Here is an 18,055-nt window from a genome sequence, read left to right on the forward strand (position 1 = left end):
AAAAAAAAAAAAAAAAAAAAAAAAAAAAAAAAAAAAAAAAAAAAAAAAAAAAAAAAAAAAAAAAAAAAAAAAAAACTCATATCACTTGTTTACGTAAGCCGAAGCAGAAATATTACTTGTAACAAGTTAAATAACAATAACTCGTAATATTTGATGACAATTACGATATGTTTGTTTTTTTTTTTTTGTAACATACCCAGATTAGTTTAAGATATTTAAATGAAAAAAATATACACGTGTATATTTAGTATGAACAAATTGCTTGAATTTAGGCTTAACATTCCAAACCATATAAACTAAAGTATTTAATTCCGTCTTTGTAGCAACCGAAATATATAGTTTTCTTTTACAAAATCAACGATATCTAATATGCCTTCGATCGTAGTTTTCATTATATAATATTCTTTTTATAAGTACTAGGTTTTTTCTGTTAAGTGGGACTCAATTTCTTGTGATGCATGACCCTCGCAATAAGCTCATAGACACATGTTTATCACCAAGTATTAAAATAAAATGTTTTGTTAGATTCTATAAATATATAGGTATTTCTCAATCATTAGATGTTATGTTCTATATTTGATATAATATCTTCAACCATCAATTAACAAGTTAAACATCTGGTTATTTCACATAATTGTTTCCTAGTAATAATTGTCTCTACAATCGAGATCTATATTTGTATGAATGAAACCGATTAACACTACAGAACGATCTGAAATAATTACGATTAAATAAGACAGAACTATAATTACTATTACACGATTAGTACTGAAAACAATCCCGAAAAATAAATAATGATTCTGTTCTTTCCTCGTTTTTGTTCTTGTTTACACCAAGATTATTGCAATGTGCATTTTTTATAACGCGCGCAGACGCATGTTCTTCCTTGCATGCATGTATATTAAATTAATTTAACCAAAAAAAAATTATACATTGAAGAATATATTCAAACTTGGGAAAGGGGAAATCCAACGGTAGCTGATATATTATTACAAAATAGGTAACCGCATAATCTATCTTTTTCAAAACTCAGATAGACATAGCATTAATTAACTCACACATACATTCTTCCGTATGCTTCTTTGTTGGCTAATCGCTATAATTAGTTTCTTCGGTACATTATAAATTTCCAGTTCCACTTTTTGGAAGCTAAAGCCATAATGCTCCAGCGCGCTTAAGCATTGGAACAAGAGAGCGATTGAGATGGAGGCTCATGACTTGATTGGCTCCACCAACAAGCTGCCCTCCAATGAACACCACTGGTACGGTCGGGCTGCAGCCGAGCTGAGCCAATGCTTGTTCTATCTCCTTTCCTCTGTGCATCTCGTCGAGCTCATAGATCGTAGGGTTCACGCCAAAGTCTAAGAAGAGAGTCTTGACTGTATGAGACATGCAACACGAGTTCTTGCTAAAGATCACTACCGACTTCTCAGAGATCATCTTCTGTAGGTTCTCCATCGATTGATGTTATAATTTTAAAGTGTTTGGATAACGATTCAAAGGAGGTAGTAGCAAAGTTTGAAGACTTGTAGAGAGCTTGAAGTCTTTTTGGCTTAAGATAAGAGATGACTTTGAGTTTCTGTTTGATGTAGTGAAGGGTCTCTAAGGGTCCTTTATATAGCTTTCTAAGGGACGTATAACTTTCATATTACGGGTTAAAATTTAATGTAGCATATTTTAAAAGAGAATCAACTTTAGCACATACGAAATATCTCAAATAAATAAATAAATAAAACACACATAAGATAATGGGAATAATATCTCAACGGATTAGAGCCTAAGGAGGCTTCATCCGTCTTGCCACTTTGCCTCTTGCAGCTAAAGAATCAAAATGTAACTATCAATTCATTAGGTAAAACGTACGGTTAACTAAAGCGTAGATCGATGTGTAAAGAATACTACGGACGAATCATACCATGTCTTAATAGTACGCCCTTTCCTTTCTGGGTCAGTAGAGATATCCATGTTTAATTTCTCTCTAATGATCAATTGTTATTATTTCTAAATTAAAAGTTAATAAAATAAAATTTGGACTCTTTGAGGAACAGCTCTTTAACTCGTCTTGCCATTGCCTTCTCTCGACTTTGTTGTTAGGATTACTTTAGTAGTTTCGTAGAAAGTAGTACTGTTGAAGGGTCCAGTGGTAAAAGAAAAGAACAATCAATAGTCTGAATTAGTCATATTTTCGTCGTATGAATGGTATATTAAATTTTAAATAGTATGGGAAAATGAGAAATTGATAACTAAATTCATTGCATAGTGTGTGAGCCTGTGACAAACAAAAACTATCTAATAATAATCAAGTCCATGATATACATCAATTAAGGATTTAAAGTACAAGTGATTGCCACGATAAAGATTTTTATTAAAAACTTTCCCTAATTAAATCTAATGAAAGTAGACAATATTTCCTATCTTGAGTTCCACAGAAATCTAATATACAAGAAAAGTTATTTTAGTAAAACATTTTCTTAGAAAAACAAGAGCTATTATATAAAATCCGGCCTATGCGGTACCAATGATTCTAGAGGCTTGGGGCGAAATTTTGTAATATAAAATTTTTAAAAACTTAACTAACAATATATCATCAAAAATTTATATTAAAATAAAAATTTATAGAGTTTTTGATAACAAAAAAAATAGTGATAATGATGATAAAGTTCAAATTTGTAGTTAAAAACACTTACACATTGAAATTAACTGAATAAATCTATAAAAAAATATTTGTCAAATGTGGCCTAACAAAATATGATCGAGGATGTGGCCTAGGGCTATTGCCCCATTTTTTATTAAGTAAGCACGGCACGCCTATGACATATCCCACACATGATTAAATTAGCTTCAACTCCTTCCTTTGCGAAGACACGAGATCGCATGGAATATCTCTAGAATACTCTTTTTTTTTTGTCTGGTGTTTTACGTGGCCTCTCTACTCTCAAACAAAACGTTCTTTTTTTTTAGTATAAATATATATATCCTCACCAAATTTCATCATTAATCGATTGGGCATAAAGCTAAATTTTACTTGATTCTTGACAACCCAAAGATTCGATCTCATTTCACGAGGATAAGGCTCTATGGAACAAGACAATAATCTTTATTTCATTTACTCAATTTCTTCATGGAATCTGGCCCAACTGTGTGCCGGAGAGTCGTTGTTCATTACTACAAATTACAAAGTTATCATGGTCCGTACATGTACCATGCCATGTCTTACGTCAAAACACATTGCATCCAATTCCACAACTATGCCATACCATCCCATTAGCCCAATTTTATCAATATGTTGCATGTGTATATTACTGTTTTCTTATCAAAATTTCTACAATTTCCTGATGTCTTAAGCTCTCGTTTGTATGTAACACACAAAAAATGTGGTTAAAATAAGAATCATAAGCCCTAGAAGAGAAACAAAAATAGGTTTACAATTCTAAAAATACTCTTAATGAGATTTCTTAAATAATTAAAACGTGTTTGCAGGGACCCCTTCGAACCCATGTCGACTTGACCTTATTAAGGTATTTTTCGAACGTTGGGTCAGGCAACAGTTGAGAAATTAGGTTTGATAATTCTATGGCTCACAAATTACATCACTTGCATATACAAATAGTGACAGACCTCGCAATCGCACGCACCTTATTCCGATTAAGATAAAGTCTCATTTGTGTAAAAATATAATCTTCTCGAACATTTAATATTTATTTTCAAGGAAGAATATTTATACCTAAGATGGAACCATGAGCATAAATGAAAAGATCTAGAGAAGAAACACCGAGATGTATATAAAATCCCTTACGTCAAATTGTTTTTTTTGTTTTGTTTTTGTATATAACTTACGCAAATAACATTTCATTTCACTTTTAAAAAATTTAGATATGTATTGGAGGGCATAAATATACCATGCACTGAATATCTGCACATTTCGTATTATATGAAAATATAAAATATGGGAGAGGAAATCCAAACACTAACTGATTTTATTATAAAGTTTACCCACACGTTACAAAACAGGTATCCTCATGGTCTATCCTTTCAAAACTTAGACAGAAAAAACATTCATACATACATGTACTTTCATTACGTCATTATTATCATGCTACGTTCTTTACGTAAGTATCACTTTATTTTTAAATCAAAGCCACAATGCTCCAGCGCGCTTAAGCATTGGAACGAGAGAGCGATTGAGATGGAGAGTCATGACTTGATTGGCTCCACCAACGAGCTGCCCTCCTATGAACACCACTGGCACGGCTGGGCTGCAGCCAAGCTGAGCCAATGCTTGCTCTATCTCCTTTCCTCTGTTAATCTCATCTAGCTCATAGATCGTTGGGTTCACCCCAAAGTCTATGAAGAGAGTCTTGATTGTGTGGGACATGCAACACGAGTTTTTGCTAAAGATCACTACAGACTTCTCGGAGATCATCTTCTGTAGCTTATCCATTGGTGTTATAATGTACAACTGTGTTGAACGACTCACCGAGGAATATGAAAATGGGATATCTTTTGATTCAAATTAGAGAATAAGGGTGAAATAGGAGTTTGACAACAACAAAAAAAAAAAGGTGAAATAGGAAAGCTTGAAGCCTTTGGGTGAAGATATACAAGAGATGAATGACTTTGAGTTTGTTTTTGATGTAGTGAAGGGTCTCTAAGGGTTCTTTAATTATATATAGCTTTCTATGGAACGTGAAGCTATCATTTGTCGGTTCCATATAGCAGTTTTCAGAGAATCAACTTTATCACACGGAAATAAAGAACATATTTTAGATGAAAATTAATATGGTGGGAGTATCCAAAGGATTTGAAGCTATGATATCGGTGTGGGATTTTGCGGCTCACACGTTTTTGATTCTTTACCACTTGCAACTAAAGAATAAAACTATCAACTAATTCGGTAAAACGTACATATAACAAAATCTCTTAGATCTGACGAATACTTTATACGTACTCATGTCATGTGTTTATCTACGTCACTACGCCTTCTACTTCCAAAGGCACTCAAAAGAGATACATTTTCAACACAAATACAATTTTTTACTCATTACACTGATATACATATTGTAACACCCGCAAACCAAAACTATGCGTTTTGGGAGGGTGTCGATCGACACCAAGGAGGTGTCGGTCGACACCACTTATTTCTGGTTCGACCAGTTCGATTTAATTATCGATTTTTGGTTGGTTTGGTTTGAGAAAAACCATTAAACCGTGATATTTAAGTGAGAGAACAACCAAGATCGTGTTTTGTGGTTGTCTAGCCGCTGAAAACAAAGAGAAAGAGGAGAAAGTATTGTTCTTGAGTTTTTGGGAGTTTTTGTGAGATTTCAAGGCTTGGGGGTGAGATCTTGCTGTGGGAGTGAGGATTCAAGGCTAGGAACATGTGGGAAGCTTGCTGGGAGTTTGGATTCATTCATTGTTAGTCATAAACTTCCTGCAAAGAGGTGAGTGCATGACCATGGCTAATCTAAGCCTTTGATTCCTTGTTCTTGCTTGTTTGTTGTTGTTTTGTGTGTTTTTCTTGCTGGGATTGGTTGCTACAGGTTCCTATGGACGTATATGGCTTGGTTTTTGAGTATTGGGCGATTTGGAGGAGGTTGGGAGCGAGATTCGACTCTCGGCTTCGAGCGGATCGCGGTTGCAGAGGGAGTGTCGATCGATGCCTATTTTGTCGATCGACACTATGGGGTAGTGTTGGTCGACACCTCCCTTCCAGTGAGTTGATGTTTGTTTTCCTGGTCTGTATGTCTTGTTTGTTGATTGTTTGGAACATTGGTATCATTGTTGCTGTGTGTATAGCCCAATAGATGGGAGGATTGCCTCACTGAGTGTTTATAAAATACTCATGCATCTCAATATGTGTTTGTGGTGCATGTAAAGACAAAGTGTGATTATAGAATCAAGGCGATGAAGAGGAAGATGTTCTAGGGACTCGATTGGATGTTGTCTGGCGTTGCTAGGTTGCTAGAGTTGGGTCATTAAAAACATTGCTAGATTGTTGGTTTCATGTTTCCTGATGATTGGTTATTTGATTATTGCTATATTTGATTATTGATTATTTTATTATTGGATATTTATTGGTATTGTTATTTTCGCTGATGGTTGTGGTTGTGGATATGTGGCAAGTGGGTATGGGACCACTAGTTGTAATTATTTATTATTATTATTTATTATTTATTATAAAAAAACGGGTCGGGTCGTTTCACATAGAAATATAATAAGTGTGATTTTTTAGAAATAATTTAAATACATATCTTAAAATTAGTAGAAAATTTTAAATCTATACTAATATTTTTTTAGTTTTTTAAAAATACCTTATTTATTGTTCAAAATGACTATTTTTCCTTTAGTTGAGAATGAATTAAAAGTTAAAAAAAAATAAAAATAAAATATAGTTAAATAAATTCATTTTACAAAATTATTTAAAAACCACTGTTTTGTACATTAGATCTTCGGTATTTTGCAAAAAAATTAAAATAATAATAAATGAATTTATTATATATAATATTAATCAATAAATAAAAGATTAAAATTCAGATAGATAATATTATTTTAAAATATATCAAATTTGTTTTAAGATACTTACATATTTAAATTATATAATTACAAACAAACTGAAACAACCTAACCCGTTTTTTTTACATATAATAAATACAATATATAATTAAGCATCACATACTACTTAATTAAAACTAACCCAAACCACAATTTAACATTAAACCAACAATAACCATTAAACACAGTGGAAACATACCAATAATACAAAACCAATATATCATCAATACAATAAACATTTCTAACCATTATATCCATCAACCTAGCATAACTCTAACCAAGGTTCCAACATAAAGAATATATCCAACAACACACAAACAAGACCTTAGATCATCCTCCTTCTCATCGTCTTGATTCCACGATCACACTTTGCCTTTACCTGCACCGCAAACACAAATTGAGATGCATGAGTATTTAATAAACACTCAGTGAGGCAATCCTCTCATCTACTGGGCTATAGACACAAGCAACTGAGATTCCAATGTTTAACAAACAACAAACAAACACAACAAACCATGAACCATGCAACAGACAAGTTGGTGTCGACCGACACCGAAGTGGTGTCGATCGACACTAGCCCCAACATGGTGTCGATCGACACTAGCCCCAACATGGTGTCGATCGACACTAGCCCCAACATGGTGTCGACCGTCACCCGCAGACACGTTCTACTCGAAGCCGATCATCGAATCTCCGTTTCCAATCATCTCCAATCCGTCCCAAACTCACCCAAAAGCTCTAGGAACCTATAAGAACCATAACAAACTACCACAAGCAATAACAGCACCACAAAAACACAACAATCAAGCAAACAAAGGATTCTCAGACTTAGATAAGTCATGGTCATGCACTCACCTTTTTGCAGAAAGTTCTGACCCAACAATGACGAATCCAGCACCCTAGGAAGCTTCTCCTTTGTTCCCAACACCAGATCTTCACTCCACAGCAGCGGATCTCTCAAACCAAGCTAATAATCTCCCAAAAAACCTCTGAAACCTCAAGAACACCTCTTTTCTCAAAAACAAAGGGGAAACGGTGACAAAAAGCACTTGCCAAAACCCTTCTCATCGACTTTTCCCTTATATATCTCGGTTCCATGATTTTCTTTAAACCAAACCGACCCAAAACGACAATTCAAACCCACTCCCCAAATCTCCAATTTGGTTCGCAGATGTTACACAAATAAACTGAAATAATTGTGAATTTCAGCTATATAATAGATAAGAGTTAAATTTGAGTGAAATTAGTACAATATTTATATACTTATAGATTTTAAATTAAAAACGAATTTTAAATATAAATAATTCACTAATAAACAAATCAACATAAAACAAATATAAATTGATGAACAAAAAAATAAGTCAACAGTTAAAAAAATTGACTATGTTATAAATACACTAGTCATAAGATAAGTCAACTGTTTTAAAATAAGTCGGTGGCAAAGATAATTAAGTTAACAGAATTAAAAAACAAATCGATGATTCACAAAGTCGACCAATCAACATTGATTAAAATAAATCTAGAAAAATTGATATATATATATATATATTATAAATTGTATAATCTGAAATTATTTATTTTAAAAGAAATTTAAATCTAAATAGTATAAACAAAAACAAGTTAAGCTTTTTTCCTTATTCAAAATTATAAATAATCATTATTTATAAAACAAATACTTTTTTGTAATAATTTTTATTAATCTATTAGATAATTAATTATGAATTTAAGTTAGTTTTTAATTTTTAAATTATTTTAAATTTAGTGTAGCTATAAAAAAATGCTATTTTTGTCCATTTTCATTTTAAAATGTGTCGTTTTTAAAGTAGAGAGAGAACTAAGAGTTCAACTTATGCATGTGATGGTAATACCCCTTTTTTAAGCTTGCAGCTCAATGCATAATAGGTTCAGTTGGTATTTTGTTCGCCATATGCTGAACAATTTCAGGTTCCAAATCAAGTCGGAAGAATGGTGAGGCTTCATATTTGGTTGTTTATAATAATTCTATGCTTTGCTTTGCTGATCAGCATTTTCATTCTTTGGTTTTAGGTATGCCTAATAGATTATATTGCAGGCTAAGAGAATCATGGTCGTTATTCTTTCTCTTGTTGATATTAGACTACTTAATCAAACACGTATCACCTTATGTGGTGATATTCATGAGCATGTTTGTATGTAAATGAGACTCTCTTCTCTTTCATGAAGTTTTATGATCTTGTAAATATACTTAAGTTAAATGGCAGACCTTCTCATAATCCATATATCTTCAATGGAGATAATTTTTGGATAGAGGTTCCTTCTCAGTTGAGAAAATCCTAACCTTGGTTGCATTCAACGTGTAACTTGTTATTAGGAACAAGATTTACTATATAAAATCTTAAAATCCAGGCCACTAGCATATACACATTAGTGCATTACACACGATAAAAGCTGAATCTCTTTCTTTTTGCGAAGACTCGAGATCGTATGGTATATCTCTAGAATAATCTTCTTCAATTCGTCTTCTTTTTGGTTTTTTGATTGTGTGGTAGTTTATTGGCCTCTTCACTTTCTTTATATTCTCAGCAAATTTCCCATGATAAATCAACTTGGGAATAAAGTTAAACTGTATGTGATTCTTGATATTTTCAAGATACGATCTCATTCGTTTGAGGATATAGACTCAAAAAGGAACTACATATATAATATTTCTTTTTAATTCGATTTATTGATGGAATCTGGCCCAACTGTGATCCGGAGAGTCATAACACATTGCTAGGTGATCCTAGTCCGTACATGTCTTACGTAAAAACACATATTATATCGCATTCAATTCCACAACGACGTAATACCATTCTGTAACTTTCATTATATGCCCCATTAATTTTGGGTTGAAACTCACTTTTCTCATTGTTAGTTCATATTGAACACTTTTTAAAAATTGTTAGTTTGGCAAATAAAATTTAAGATTCATTTGTTAATCCGTAATATAACTTAGTTTAGAATCCATACTCTATAGTAAATCGTAGAGTTCGCCCTAATTTCTCTCTTAGACACTATAATCGAGGCGTCGCTATCACCATCTTTCTCCGACGCCGGTAGAGCTTTGGCTCGCCGGCGTCAAGATCTCTCAATCTCTCTGCTCCTTTTCTACTTTCTTTATTCCTTTAGTTTCATCCCTCAAGCTTTTTTCCCCTTTTGTTTTCTTCTTTTGTTCCCCGACAAAACCACGACACCTACCCTAAAGCTAGACGAATGCCTGATATTGTGCCCCTACAGAAGGATCTGGAGTCCGGCGAACCCCATCCTCATCTATCCTCGTCCAGCCTTATCGTTGATGGTACCAAAGTCTTTGTGCTTATCTTTTCCCCAATCCGGATTGTGCTTTGCCATTGAAGTCTCCTCTTCCTCAACAGCACATGTGTCGATGTTTGGCGAGGAATCTTCCAGAGTTGCGAATTGTCTCCGTTTTTGGACTCCCGTCTCTAAGATCTGTCACACTATGAGCTTGGCAGACCCATGTCAACTCCCCTGGTCATCCCCAAAGTCTATTGGATCTCTGCGGATGAGCTCAGGACTTGAACTTGGATTGCTAGCATCCCAATTGGTCTTGCCCAACTTCTAAAATCCCAGGTCTACTCTATCTATCCTTATGTTATCTAGTAAACATCTCTTTTGTTCGTTGGTTGAACTCGGTGTCCGAAGACTGCATCTGAGAATCCACTTACCTAGAATGATTTGTAGTAACAAAATGTATGGTAGATCCCTGGCCCTTACTCAATTTGTGACTTTGTTTGTTAACTGGAAGAACCAAATCCCTTTTATCCCTATGCTAACTAGCGTCTCTAGTTCTCAACAACATCCCATCAACCGGACCAGTTTGGTGTTAGCAACAACCCAACAAACCAAGCCTCATTCACATCTAACATTGTCAAACCTGCTGCATGCTTTGTGTGAATTTCTTGATCTCTTTGACAAAGGGCGCCATATGAGAGAGAACTCACCTGTACTGCTACGGTTTGACATATCTGCATGGCTCAATTTGGTCTTTGCTCCCTTTGTTTGTGCTGATTGTGAAGCCTTCACTAGTAAAAAGATTTGTATAGTTACTAAAAAATGTGTAGATATAACTAGATTTGCGTAGCTAAAAAACATTTGTTACAGATTTGAGACCAAAAAAATTAGTAATTATTTGGTTGTCGCAAAATAACCCTTTATAACAAATTGTAGCAAATTGCCACAAATTAGATACAAATTAAGTTATCGCTATTTGCTATTAATTGTTACATTTCTATGTAACTATCAGTTACAAATTGCATCAAAGATATCAGTAACTTGTAGTTATAAAATGTCACAAAATTTTGTGGCTAATTTCCTCACAAAAATCTTTATAACTTTTCTTTTGCTGTATGGATTAAACTGAATTTGTATATAATTTGCATATTAAAATCCTGTTTTGCAAAATTTATTTAAATGAATTTATAAATAACTTTTTTTTATTACATAAATCATCAAAAATATCTATTACACAAAACATACATAACATGTATTACATTTAATTAAATATCTAATCTTCATAACCTAAGATTATACAAGAATAACACCAACATGCACTGTGATAAACCTTTGTTGAAGAAGCTCCTTCAAGGTTAAAGCATTGTTTACCTCAATGGAGAAGAGAGTTTTGCCATGTCCCTATATGTACATCGTACCCCCTCTCACTTTCTTTTGCCATGTCCCTATACGTAGAGATTTTATTCAGTGTAATGATGTGGAAACAGAGAGAAGGATGGATACCACACGAAAAAACTTACTCCATTGTGACATTAAGTACTTGTTGATACTTCGTGTTAAGGTTCTTTATGCCTGTTTCAGTGGTCTCCCACAAAGTTTTAGAATCATTGGCCCTTCCCAAGCTGCAGTAAATATAATGTTTGTATGAGTAGATAGAATGTAAACTAAGTAAGACATTCGAATTGAAAGCAATGGGGAGTTGGAACTTGTACCAATCTTCAAGGTAATCTTCAATCTTCTGATCATTAAGTGTATTGTGGATGTCATGAGCGACTGCAGAAGCCTCTGTTGCTGATATAGTGAGAAACTGAGAAGAGAAATTCAATTATTACCAAAATAAATGATGAGAAATAGAAATTCACAGCAAGATGTGATAGTATTTCATAGCTAAAACTTGTTCATACTTTCTCAACCGCCGCTATTTGTGATACTATAGAGGAGTTCTTCTCCAGATTAGAGGAGGCCTTCTTTTGTATAATTTCATATAGTTCCTTCAAGGCTGCTATTTTTCCAATTCTTGATTCCAGATCCTGTGTTGCCTGCGTGAGAAATGCACCCACTAGTGAGATCAAATGGTCCAAAGCAAAAAGTGAACTGACATAAGTATGGTCTTTTTCCTTACATCATATATATGAACAAGAAATGTGTGGGTATGTTCCTCCATAGTTCTTAATTGTTGTTGTTGCTGAGAGACTGATCCAAGAACTGTTCTATGCAGATCCTTAAGGTTTTGGTCAAGCTGTGAACCAAATTTCAGAAGCATGCTCTGGTTTTCCGATTCCAGCTGATCCTTTTGGTCTGCAGAAACAAGTAAAATCAGTACTTGACAAATCTTGTTTAGAGCCTTAGACTTAGGATAGAAGAAGTATCTAATCTCGTGAACAACAAACTTATAACGCAACCCCTTCGCGCGGTCGATCAAAGAAGTCTCTGTCCAAGAAAATATCAATGAAACTGATCCAAGAAAGGGGAAGGACTTAAATTTAATGACTTGAGAATTCTATAATAGCATATTGCATATATATTAAAAAATAACATGGAAAATTTGAATTTACAACGCACGGTTATTTTAAATTATTATGTATAAAGTATACAAAATATATCCTCACAATCTATCCTTTCATAGGTCAAAAAAAAAAAAAAAATCTATCCTTTCATAACATAGATAATAGACATATCATTCATACCGACATGTATAGGTTATTTTTTCATCCTTAATTATCACAAAGCTACGATCTGTACGTAAGTATTCCTTTTTTATTTAATCAAAGCCACAAAGCCCCAACACGTTGAAGCATTGGTATAAGAGAACGATTGAGATGGAGACTCATGACTTGATTAGCTCCACCGACAAGCTGCCCTCCTATGAACACCACTGGCACGGTTGGGCTGCAGCCAAGCTGAGCCAAAGCTTGCTCTATATCTTTTGCTCTGTTGATCTCGTCTAACTCATAGATTGTCGGATTCACACCAAGGTCTAAGAAGAGAGTTTTAATTGTGTGCGACATGCAGCAAGTGTTCTTACTAAAAATAACTACCGATTTCTCGGAGATCATCTTTTGTAGCTTCTCCATTGGTATTATAATGTAAAAGGAAGGTCGTTTCGCGTTTGGAAAGCGGCTTGCAAACTAAAGGATAAAATTTGTGTGTTTTGATCGAAATGCGAAACTAGATATGAGAATGGGATAACTTGAGACTTTTAAAAGAGATTGTTGATATCTTTGGGTGTGTTAAGATAAAAATTGACTTTGAGTTTATGTTTAATGTACAGAGTTGTCTATAAGGCTCCTCTATTTATAGCATCCTAAGGTACGTAAAGTTGTCATATTATGGGTTCGATGTAGCACTTTTTCTATGGAATCAACTTTATAGCATGAAATAAACAACACATTTTTTTGAGCAAAAAAAAGGAAAAATTAAATATATAAAGAACACATTTTCTATAATAAAAATTAAGAAAGTGGGAGTATCCGAGAGAATATGAGGCCCTGAGGCAATGATCGGTTTACACGTTCTTGACTCTTTGCCTCTTGCATGTAAAGAAGAAAACTAATTTGGTAAAACGTACAGATAACAAAATCTCTTAGCTGTGAAGAATATCTGATACGGACGAATCATGTCATCTCTATATAGTACGGCCATATAGTTTCATTGTCTATAACATTAAAGTCAATCTACTTAGTGTTTGCTGCATATACTTCATAAGTTTCATATATATAGTTTTACTTGTACTTGTATTAGTGTATGTTATGTGTTGAGGCTTTACAAATTTTTTTGCTTTGTGATCCGTTTTAATACATAAATAAACCATAGTTATGTATGCACTTTAATTATTTAAAGCTGCTAAACAAGATCGACATCGTACATAGGTTCACAACCTTAATTAAACCCCACCCCTTGACATATACATACGAACATAATTAAAGTAGAGCGCCACTTCGTGAAGACTCGAGATCGTAAGGTATATCTCCAGAATAGTCTCTTATTTTGTTGTATTGAGGATTACGTGGCTTCTTCACTTACCATCAAACCATTTTGGTTTATTATTCTCACTAAAATGTCATCATAAATCGATTTCGGAATAAAGTAAAGTCTTGTATGATTCTTGACATCGCTGAAATTCGATCTCATTCCATGACGATAAGGCTCAAAGGAACCACATTGTTATGTTTTTTTCTCGGTATATCTTGATCAATGGTGTGGCCCAACATTGTTCCGGAGAGTCGTTTTTCATAAGGTCGTCATATTCATATCCCGTACATGTCTTACATAATACATATCATATGATCGCATCTAATTCTATACCCTCGTACCATCCTATCACTTTTTTCGAGACATCTTATCACATTTTATACACGAGATGTTAATATACGTAATGTGTGCATGTTTAAATTTTTATGACTCTCTCGGAGTAGTGTGGATTATGTACTTCTGGGAGTTTATATCCTCCTCTTTGTATGACTTCTATTTGAATTAATAGAATAATCAGTTTGTCCAAAAANAAAAAAAAAAAAAAAAAAAAAAAAGAATCCATACTCTATTCACTCTTATTTTTATTATACTTAAACTATAAAACCAATCCAAATTAATTCTACAAAAATTGGATTTTTTTTCCAAGTAAACTTATTTTTTCTCCAACGTACGTAACTTATATTAATTATTTGATTAATTTCACTGAGAATATATGTAAAGTGTCCAAATATTAAGTACCAGACAATATTTGCTATCGATATAAGTATCAACCTAATTAAGATACAGAAATGGATGTAGTACTACTAGTAATTAACATACAGATGCCTTTTTGTCGATAATTTTTGAAAGTCAATACGATATATTGAATTGTTTGTTAAAATAAGATCAAGACGAAACAATATGTTACTGGGTATTGTTGTTGTGTCAAAGATTAAACAATAGAAAATTTTATTGAGGTTTGTTTTATGAGATATAAATCTTCAAGTAATCTTCAAGTTTTTCATTTAGACTTCACGGATTTTACAGGCTTCACTTTGTAGATAAAATTTTAATGGTCCAGAATATTTGATATGTAAGATTCACATTTAACTTTCCAAAATTATCTCTAATATGTTGATCAAGCCCCTTTTCTTGTTAATTATGATTTTTCTTTTCCTATTGCAACAAGGATATGGGGCGTAGACGTAATCCAATATAAAGAAAGAGGTCATAATTAGAAGCTTATAAGTTGAAAGCATTAGAGATCTTGTGTCTCGCCAATGTCTTTAAGGCCGCCCACAGGAGTTGTGTAATGACAGCGTGCAAGCTACATTACATGAGAAGGGTTGCATGCTGGCCGCAGGTGGAGGACCGTGTAAGAGTACACCGTGATGGTTATTTTAACACAAATCATTTAACATAATGGTTTTATATGCATGTATATTCTCTATATTCCTTCATATATAACCCCATAACCCCAAAAAATAGATGTAAATTTCCGATACAAGCGGCATACACCTTTCTTAGATACATATATTTATTTATAAAAATCGAATTTAGAAATAGTGAAATACAATACATATATAGTGAATTAATTATAAAGTATACCCAAGCATGTTACGAAAATAAGTACCCTCACAATGTATCCTTCCAAAACTTAGATAGACACAAACCATTCATACGTACATGTATATGTGTTTTTGTTTGTCATCATTGATTAGTTGCATTACATTATAATTATCAAGCTACGTTCTACGTAAGTATCCCCTCAGTTTAGTCAAACCCATAATGCCCCAACACATTTAAGCATGGGAATGAGAGATCGATTGAGATGGAGACTCATGACTTGATTGGCTCCACCAACGAGCTTCCCTCCTATGCACACCACCGGTACAGTCGGGCTGCAGCCAAGCTGAGCCAATGCTTGCTCTATCTCTCTTCCTTTGTTAATCTCGTCTAGCTCATATATCGTAGGGTTCACGCCAAGGTCTAAGAAAAGAGTCTTGACTGTGTGCGACATGCAGCAAGAGTTTTTGCTAAAGATCACAACCGACTTCTCGGAGATCATCTTCTGTAGCTTCTCCATTGTTGTTATAATATGAAAGTGTGTTTAAAAATTGACTCGCGGAGGATGAAAATAGGCTGTGTTTTGATTACAAGATGCGAGATTAGGGATGAAAAGAGATAAATAAGAACTGTTACAGAGATTGTGATATCTTTGAATGAAGGTGAAAAGGTGAGTTTTAGTTTGTGTTTGATCGGTTTGATGTAGAGAAGTCTCTACAAGGGTGCTATATATAATACGTAAAGCTATGACATTATGGGTTCGATGTGGCACTTTTTAAGAGAATCAACTTTATAGCTCGAAATAAAGAACACATTTTATAAAATAAAAATAAAAAGGAAAAAATTTGCGGCCATGATCGGTTCACGCCTTCTTGACTCTTTGCCACTTCCAGCTAAAGAATAAAACTAATTTGGTATAAAACGTACAGAGGCAAAATCTCTTGGTTGTGAAGAATATCTGATACGGACGAATCATGTCATATCTCTATGGTACGGCCATATATGTTCATTATCATAAAGAGATATATCTTTATCACTTTAAGGATATTTAGTTAGTTTGATGCTGCATTAATTGGTATATAGTTTTCATAAGGTTAAAAGTTGATAGACATATAGCTTACACTAGTTTACAAAACATTAATAAGCTTTAAGAAAAACGGGGGAAATAGAAAAAAGCTTACATTATATTATGTAGAGAAAAATAAACCTTAACATTGCAAGTTATTAACTAATGAAGGTTTTGTGAGCCAAAACCAGATCTATATTAGGCATAGGTTCAAAACCATAGTTAAAGTGTCCCTTTGACACACATGAACATGTTAAGAATAAGCTTTACTTCTTGACGACTCGAGATCGTACGTAGGGAATATTTCCAGAATAATCTTTTATTCCTTTTTCTGTTTGAGGATTACGTGGCCTCTTGAGTTGCCATCAAAACATGTTTTTAACAAGAAACTTTTGGTTATGAATCGATCTGGAATAAAGGCAAGTTTTGCATGATTCTTGACATCGGTAAAGATTGATTTCATTCCATGACGATAAGGCTCAAATGGAACCACATTTATTTCTGGATCAAAAGGTGGCCCAACACTGTTCCGGAGTGTTAGCTATTATATTACTATTAATGAAGGGTAATTATAGGCATACACATATACCACACTAATATAGTGGTTTAACTTTTATGTTTTGAGAACTATGTTTGTTCACAATGCAACAAACGAAATATATATATATGTTTCCATTTGAGTTTTCAAATACACATAAATGAAAACCAATTACAATATTTTAAATTTAAAAGTAGTTTCAATATATATAATAAATAAAGAAACAATAGATTTGATCAAAAGTTGTAATTTTATTTTTAGTTTAGAATTTCACTCTGTTTATGATAAGTCTATGCAAGTGTATACCAGAAAGAAAAACAAGGAAATTACAGCACGTGCGGACGAGGAGGAAGACACGTGCAAGTAAAAGCGTTTGTGATATATAAACCTCGATGGTAAAGAATAGAAGTTATATTGTTTGTTGTGAGGAAACGATACATATGAGTCTTCGTTGAAGAGGATTATGATCTAGCTGCGTCTAGAGGTTCTCTTGATACTCTGTTTCATTCGGTTACAGATTGTATCTTTCATTCAGAGATAATAAAAAGAGAGACTTTTTCTTATCAATTGGTGCGTTCGTGATCGAGATCGAAGAAGATTGAAGATGGTTATGTCAATGGGGTTATCACCGGTGCGAGAATTATATGCGGAGGAACAACATGAAGCGTCGTTAGCTGACGTCTACGATCAATTGGGTGAGATGCGAAGCTCGGGAAGCAAGATGAATGCTTGGATCGAAGCGATGGGTTCACAAATGGGATCAAAGATTGAATCTTTGGGTAACGAACTGAGGATTCGCGATCAGAAATTGGAGGATCTTGGAAGGAAACTGGATATGGTCCTTAATTCATTGCCTGGAATTGATACAGTCTGCGAAGTGGGTGGCTCAAGTCACTCGGGACCATCGCGATTTTAAGAAAGCCATAATCAGGTATGTATCTCTCCATTGGAACCATGTCGTAGTAACATTAGACCATGTCGTAGTAACATTAGGCCAGAGAACTTGATGAAGAATATAGAAATGGTAGTCTTTGATGGAGCTGGAGTTTATGGTTGGGTTGCTCGTGTTGAGCGGTTTTTCTGCTTGGGAGGTTATAACGACGAAGAAAAGT

The 18,055-nt window shown here is 33.8% G+C and overlaps 4 protein-coding genes across 5 annotated transcripts; all 4 read right to left on the reverse strand.

Moving 5' to 3' along the window:
* On the reverse strand, window positions 920-1,579 carry LOC109127506 (monothiol glutaredoxin-S5-like). Its single transcript, XM_019232407.1, has one exon. It carries the CDS (start codon window positions 1,456-1,458, stop codon window positions 1,150-1,152), a length of 309 nt encoding a protein of 102 aa, XP_019087952.1. The 5' UTR covers window positions 1,459-1,579; the 3' UTR covers window positions 920-1,149.
* Window positions 3,948-4,648, reverse strand: LOC104723585 (monothiol glutaredoxin-S4-like). The gene has a single exon (XM_010441962.2). It carries the CDS (start codon window positions 4,439-4,441, stop codon window positions 4,133-4,135), a length of 309 nt encoding a protein of 102 aa, XP_010440264.1. The 5' UTR covers window positions 4,442-4,648; the 3' UTR covers window positions 3,948-4,132.
* On the reverse strand, window positions 9,670-13,069 carry LOC104723586 (kinesin-like protein KIN-5B). 2 transcript variants are annotated; one of them, XM_010441963.2, is made up of 6 exons: window positions 11,945-12,584; window positions 11,727-11,861; window positions 11,535-11,629; window positions 11,343-11,444; window positions 11,194-11,267; window positions 9,670-10,608 (listed from the first exon to the last, which is right to left on the reverse strand). In XM_010441963.2, the coding sequence occupies exons 1-5, from the start codon at window positions 12,083-12,085 to the stop codon at window positions 11,195-11,197; spliced, it is 546 nt and encodes a 181-aa protein (XP_010440265.1). In that variant the 5' UTR covers window positions 12,086-12,584; the 3' UTR covers window positions 9,670-10,608; window position 11,194. The 2 variants fall into 2 exon arrangements, 1 of the variants encoding a protein (XP_010440265.1); XR_002034060.1 differs by lacking the exon at window positions 9,670-10,608 and having other exon boundaries at window positions 11,069-11,267; window positions 11,945-12,120; window positions 12,510-13,069.
* Window positions 15,214-16,020, reverse strand: LOC104728037 (monothiol glutaredoxin-S7-like). The gene has a single exon (XM_010447081.2). The coding sequence runs from the start codon at window positions 15,857-15,859 to the stop codon at window positions 15,551-15,553; it is 309 nt and encodes a 102-aa protein (XP_010445383.1). The 5' UTR covers window positions 15,860-16,020; the 3' UTR covers window positions 15,214-15,550.

The sequence above is a fragment of the Camelina sativa genome, chromosome 11, assembly GCF_000633955.1.
Source record: "Camelina sativa cultivar DH55 chromosome 11, Cs, whole genome shotgun sequence".
In the NCBI taxonomy this organism is placed as follows: Eukaryota; Viridiplantae; Streptophyta; class Magnoliopsida; order Brassicales; family Brassicaceae; genus Camelina; species Camelina sativa.

Coding starts and splice junctions, on each gene's coding strand:
- LOC109127506 (XM_019232407.1), bottom strand. CDS start 1,458: ATGGAGAACCTACAGAAGATGATCTCTGAGAAGTCGGTAGTGATCTTT.
- LOC104723585 (XM_010441962.2), bottom strand. CDS start 4,441: ATGGATAAGCTACAGAAGATGATCTCCGAGAAGTCTGTAGTGATCTTT.
- LOC104723586 (XM_010441963.2), bottom strand. CDS start 12,085: ATGCTTCTGAAATTTGGTTCACAGCTTGACCAAAACCTTAAGGATCTG. Junction 11,862..11,944: donor TTCTTGTTCATATATATGAT/GTAAGGAAAAAG, acceptor TTTCTCACGCAG/GCAACACAGGATCTGGAATC. Junction 11,630..11,726: donor AAATAGCGGCGGTTGAGAAA/GTATGAACAAGT, acceptor TTCTCTTCTCAG/TTTCTCACTATATCAGCAAC.
- LOC104728037 (XM_010447081.2), bottom strand. CDS start 15,859: ATGGAGAAGCTACAGAAGATGATCTCCGAGAAGTCGGTTGTGATCTTT.